Below are 6,518 nucleotides of genomic sequence, written 5' to 3'. Positions count from 1 at the left end.
GTACCTAAATACGCAAAGTTTCTAAAAGAATTGTGCATACATAAAGATAAAATTAATGAATTAGAAACTATTCCTTTAGATAGTTCTATATCTGCCTTAATGGAAAAATACCTGAAAAATGTAGTGATCCAGGCCCATGTATTGTTAATTGTACCATTGGAGGTGTGATATTTTCTGACTGTATGTGTGATTTATGAGCGTGCGTGAGTATTATGCCCTTGTCTATATATAATGCTTTAAGGATCCTCTCTTAAAAAGGTCGGCAGCTCGTTTTGTGTTAGCAGATAAAGCATTATTACAGTGGTAGGAATTGCTGAAGATGTGTTAGTGAGCATCAAGGGGCTCACATTTCCCATTGACTTCTATATCTTGGAGATGCCCCAAATGACTCAGGAAAGCCTTCGTCTATCCTGCTTGGAAGACCATTTTTGAAGACTTCAAAGTTCAAGCTGGATGCCTTTTTGGGAACCTATTCTTTTGAGGTAGATGGCAGAACAGTGAGCTTCAATCTGGATGAAGCTATGAAGCATCCCCCAGAAGAGACTCTTCTCAATGCATCTATGTACCACTCGTAACCGGCCTTGCTTGGACTATAAGCAGCTTTAATGAGGTACCTCTTGCCGTCGGCTGACTTGAACCGTGTCATGAAATTCGCCGTCATGTGTCTTATGCAGTAAGCATGGTAGGCTCTAGGGGGAGACCAACTGCTATCATCGGCGTAAAGCGCTGCCTTAATAGCCTGAGATCTATCGAAGATAACCAGCAGGTCATCTTGTGGGGTGATGTGGCGTCTCAGATTAGTGAGGAAGAACGACCATGACTCGGTGCTCTCGGACTCCACAATGGCAAAGGCAATAGGCAGGATGTTGCTATTCCCATCTTGCGCAACCGTAATAAGCAACACACCACCATACCTGCCATACAGATGAGTACCATCTACAGAGACAAAGGGCTTGCAATGCTTGAAAGGCTTCTACACATGAAGGGAAAGACCAAAATACCTTGTCAAACATACTGCAGTCACGTACAAGAAGGTGTCCATCGTAGAATGATTTGACGCGGAGGTCACAAAGGGTACCAGGAAGACAGCTTTGTAGTGGCTGAAGGAACTTTGGGAACCTTATTGTACAACTCCTCCCAATCCCCATAGATTTGTGCAATTGCCTTCTACTTGGCCAACCACACCTTTCTGTAGGACGGTTTGAAGTGATAGCTCACTTGGAACGCACCTTGCAAAACTAAAATGCTGACAGAGGGGTTGGATTGAATCAACGGCAAGATGACCCGGCATATCAGACTGATGTCTAGCTGATGATGCTCTTGAGACATGGTGGGTGCTAGACAACTATGTACTCCACCAACCCTTCGAACCTCCCTGAACACAACAACACAGGATTCCTTTAGGCACTTTGTACACCTACTAATATATCATAATGAAGTATTGAAAGGCACACATAAACTTAATATTACCAGTATCCGAGGTTTTGTCGAAGAGCCACACGGAGGCTCCATTGACACCCATTATCAGCTTGACGGCACTGCACATGGTACTTTAACTGGTCTGATTCAATCACTCGGTACTCCGCACTCCTCCAAATACTGTAGTTCTTCACACCTTGAAGCATTGCCTCTCGGCTTCTAAACTTGTGTCCGACCCGAAACTCTACACTGTCGTTTAGGTTGTAATCCTCTTCACCCGTGTCAAGAAATGGAGTCCTCTCGTGCATGGCGTCCAAATTCAGACTGTGATAGTGAGACGGAACCGCCAAAAGCGCCAGTATCGCCAGAAGGGGAGGCAGGACATGGCGGGGGACAGTCGGAACAGGTGTCTCCGGAACACACTCATTCTCATCCTCACCATCAGACGATTCTCTATCACCACTATCCCCCACGTAATCCTCATCCGACTCCTCCTTACCCTCCTCCGCCTCATCCACTGGAACGGCGACATGAATGGGCGGTGGTGCGAGAGGTCGGTCGTCCTGCACATAGGTCGATTGTACAGAAGGACCACCACCACTGTGCCCCACCTCTGCAGATAGCTCCATTACTTGCTCCACCATGATCCTCCCATGTATATTGAACATCACTCGCACATGCTCGTCCCCTTGAAGTCGGAATAGTCGAAATCGAAACACTCCATTTCCCATGGGAGACAGTAACCTATACACCACCCTTCCGATTTCTCTCGCCACTGTACCTCCAAACTTGCTCAGTATTAAACTCTTCAAATCCGACAACGTATTCACACGTTGAGTGCGAAACAATATCGGATCCTCGCACTCAAATGTGACCCCGTTGTTGCCGTTAAACATGCGACGATTGGGATACATAAGTACAACTATGTAAGGATTATTACTGGCCATGCTTTGTATTTGTGAGAAATATGATATGAAAATTTGTGAAGAATACCAAGGATTACACATCCTTTTATAGTTTGTGGGACACAACTCATTGTATCTCGTTTACAGTGTAAATGAGATGAGTATTCCATCTATCTCGTTTACACTGTAAATGAGATATATGGAATGTCATCTCGTTTACAGTGTAAACGAGATATGACTGGGGAACGCAAAATGGTAAATATTTTAAAATTATTTATTTCAGTAATTAATACATTTTTTTATTTATTTAAATAAAAAATCCTTGTATAAGTAGCAATTTATTGTTCAACAACAAATTTTTAAATGGAACTCAAATTAACCAAATTGGGTTGGTCGAATGGTCAGCTCACTCGTCCGCTTAAGCAAGTGTCGGGAGTTCGAATCCTGTCTTGTGTATGTAGCAATCCATTGGCCAGCGGTAGACCCTTAAATGAAGTTCAGATCCACGATGAATTAGTCCTTGACCTGTCGGGTTAGGAAATACCGTGAAAAACCCAAAAAAAAAAACTCAAATTCATAGCGAATTAATACTTGACCAGTTGAAAGCATACTATCAATAAATTACAACTTTGATATTAGATGGCCGTATTCATTTTCAGGTATCATCGATACAAATAAAAATATCATGCATGGTACCATTTTTAGTGCACAATAATAGCCAACAATGCCTTATGTGGCAGAGGCGGAGCTTTATAAAGATAATGGGGTCATGATCACTGATAAACCCATATTTCATGGTTTATCTTGTGCTCAATTGAGTAGTTTTTATCAACTCTTTACCCACTTATTCGTACTATTTGCATGGTTTTACATTTTCCTTCCTAATTATGTGCTTTGATTGAAAACATGTTTCTTTGGACTTATATTTGCTTATTATTAATCATCTCTTATTACCATTAGATGCCTTGATATGTGTGTTAAGTGTTTTCAGATATTATAAGGCAGGAATGGCTTGGAGGATGGGAAGGAAGCATGCAAAAGTGGAAGGAATACAAGAAGTTGGAGAAACTGCAAAGCTGTCTGCTTGACCCTCTCGTACTAAAACAACCATAACTTGAGCTATAGAGGTCCAAATGAAGCGGTTCCAGTTGCGTTGGAAAGCTAACATCCGGGGCTTCGATTTGATATATAATATGCTATAGTGGCCCTGATGCTAGGCGACGCGGCTGCGTGCTTCATGCGGCCGCGTCGCAGTGACGAAAAACCAGCGTGGCAGATTTCTTCTCCAGCGATTTCTGGGCTGTTTTCGACCCAGTTTTCGGTCCAGAAAACTCAGATTAGAGGCTATAAAGTAGAGAGATTGCATCCATTCAGATCATGCTTTCATAATTCTCTTTTTACAATTTTAGATGTAGTTTTTAGAGAGAGAGGTTTTCTCCTCTCTCTTAGGATTAGGATTTAGGACTTCTCTTAGTTTTAGGAGTGACTATCAATCCCAGGTTCTTTATTTTTATTTATCCCAATTTAGTTTATGAACTTTTTCATGTTAAGATTTGAATATTTTATTTAATGATATTTGAAGCATTTCAGTTTATGATTGTTCCTTTTTATTATTCCCAATCTGAGGGCATTGCTATTCCAGTAGATACAATTTTCTTTTCTTTTGGTCTTGGTTAAATAATTGGTGACTCTTGAGTTATCAAACTTATTGTTAGTTGAGAATTGGAATTAATTCATCCACTTAACTTACCTTCATAGTTAGAGGTTAACAAAGTGGGATTAAAATCCAATTCTCATCACAATTGATAAGGATAGGACTTCCAGTTCTTCATACCTTGCCAAGAGATTTTATTAGTATTATTTTATTTTATTTTACTTATCATATAATATATTCACACCTTACTTCCAAAACCCCAATTTTACCTTTTTCATAACCAATAATAAGAACATACCTCCCTGCAATTCCTTGAGAATACGACCCGAGGTTTAAATACTCGGTTATCAATTTATTTAGGGGTTTGTTACTTGTGATAACCAAAACGTTTGTACGAAGGGATTTCTGTCGGTTTAGAGACTATATCTACAACGCGACTGTTTTTATGAAATTCTTTACTGGCAAAAATCCTAACGTAAATCATCCCTAAAAGATTTTGTAAAAAAATTAGTAATTTTTGTCTAAAAAAAATAAAGTTAGTTTATTTGATTAAATTAATATTTTTTCATCTTATTTATTTGGATTCAATACTCGCTTTTACTTTTTACTTATTTTTGTGTGTTGAAATCCTTCACCATTTATTTATTTTTGTATGTTCGTTAAAATTGAAATAAAAAGATTCTCTCTAATCTTCTTATAGATTTTTATTTTATGTATTATTTTAATTTTAAACTCATGATGATAACATAGCTAGTAGAAATACCAATTATTAATAAAAAATTTATTATTTTATTTTTAAATCAACATTATTACTTAAATGTTATTATTGAAGTAATAGTAGGATTGTTTACATTAATGAATTTGAATATTTTATTTGTTGAAAAGTTAAAATTGTATTTGTTGCAATATATTATATTTGATTGTAATAAAAATAACAATAAAAATAAATAGTATTGAGATTTTTGAGAAATAGATACGTCAAAGATAAAATTAATTGTTTAAAATGTCAAGTCACCAAAAAAAATTATTTAAAATGTCAAAAATTAACTTATAAATTATAATTGATTTTGTATAATTTTAAAAAAACTATTTTTAAAAAGAAAAACAAATAGTTTTTAGATTAAAAAATGATTTTTATGTGAAAAATCGTTTTTTTCATACAAAACTCAGTTATTTTTTAAAATTAATTTTTATTTTTAAAATCAATTTATTAACTTTATAATCAGTTAATAGTTAATTTTATTATTTAAAATTAGTTTAGTTTATTAACCTAAATTAAATTTTTTGTTAATCAAAATCAAATTTAATTTTTTAATTAACTTTAATTATATACAATCTTATATATTAATAACAAATTTTAAAAATATTTATATTTATAAATTTTCTTTTAATATAAATATGATTGTATAATTTTTTTGCTAAAATATTTTTGCCCCTCCAAAAGTTTTATTCAAGCTCCGCCACTCCTTATGTGTATACAATATCATCATTGCCATTATAACTGAAGACATCAGCTTATTGAAATTAATGAATTGAAGTTAAGTGAAAAGAATTCTAATAATTGATATTCTTTTTCCATGGTCCCTTACTTTTCTTGGCTTGGTATAGAAAGTTATCTTTAATTAAATGGAGCCAATAAATAATTAGGTTCTTTTTTCTTCATTTTTATTGCTTTTCATTGTCGAGGCACCACTTATTATATTTATATCTTTTAAAACATAAACGATTAAACAGTAAAAATATGCTAAGTTCAATCAGTTTCTATTAACTAAAGTATCTATCATTAGAGATATACAATGTGGTTATTTTGTTTAATTAGGATTATGTGTTTAGGTTTTATCTTTTGTCATACGATTGTGGTCACTTTTAGTTAGGATTCTAACTAATTTATTTATATAATGATCTCTAACATAATTCATATTTGAGTTCAGTCAGTCTTTCATTCAAAAGGTTTTTATAGTATCATAACATTTTAATTTCATGGTTAACGCTAAATTTTACACCATACATGGTGTATTTTATGAGAAACTCCAACTTCTCTTCCAATATTCCCTGCCCCAATAAGTACGTATGGGATATGAGGCACACATATTGGTGCTCGGACTTAGCTTCTAAGATTCTCCGTGCATGGTCTCTTTGGTCATCCTTAAAACAAAATTGCATGAAAAAGGTAAAATCTTGTGATAAGTGTCAGAAACACTTTAATGTAATTCACAACCCAGTCAAGTTATTGCATACATCTAAAAGTGGAGTTTAGATATTCTTGGTCATTTTCCATCTGCTCTAAGATAGGTAAAATTGATTATTTTTCAAAATAAATTGAAGCTCATATTTTGACTAAAATACATGCTCAAAAAGTTCAATGTTTAGTTTGGAAGAACACTATCTATCGTTTTGGTCTATCTAAGGATATTATTATTGATAGTGGTAGATAATTACTGATTTAACTTTTGCATATTTTTTTATAGAATTTTAGTGTTGTTCATTATTTCTCTTTTGTACAGCATCCTCGAACTAATGGCATCGCTGAGGCTACTAAT

General features: G+C 35.0%; 1 protein-coding gene across 1 annotated transcript; it reads right to left on the bottom strand.

Moving 5' to 3' along the window:
• Window positions 1-469: 469 nt before the first annotated feature.
• On the bottom strand, window positions 470-2,366 carry LOC130957378 (uncharacterized). Its single transcript, XM_057884241.1, has 2 exons — window positions 1,471-2,366; window positions 470-914 (listed from the first exon to the last, which is right to left on the bottom strand). Exons 1-2 carry the CDS (start codon window positions 2,364-2,366, stop codon window positions 470-472), a joined length of 1,341 nt encoding a protein of 446 aa, XP_057740224.1.
• Between the last annotated feature and the right edge of the window lie 4,152 nt (window positions 2,367-6,518).

Source organism: Arachis stenosperma, chromosome 10 (assembly GCF_014773155.1).
Source record: "Arachis stenosperma cultivar V10309 chromosome 10, arast.V10309.gnm1.PFL2, whole genome shotgun sequence".
NCBI lineage: Eukaryota > Viridiplantae > Streptophyta > Magnoliopsida > Fabales > Fabaceae > Arachis > Arachis stenosperma.
This window is presented reverse-complemented; position numbering and strand designations above follow the sequence as displayed.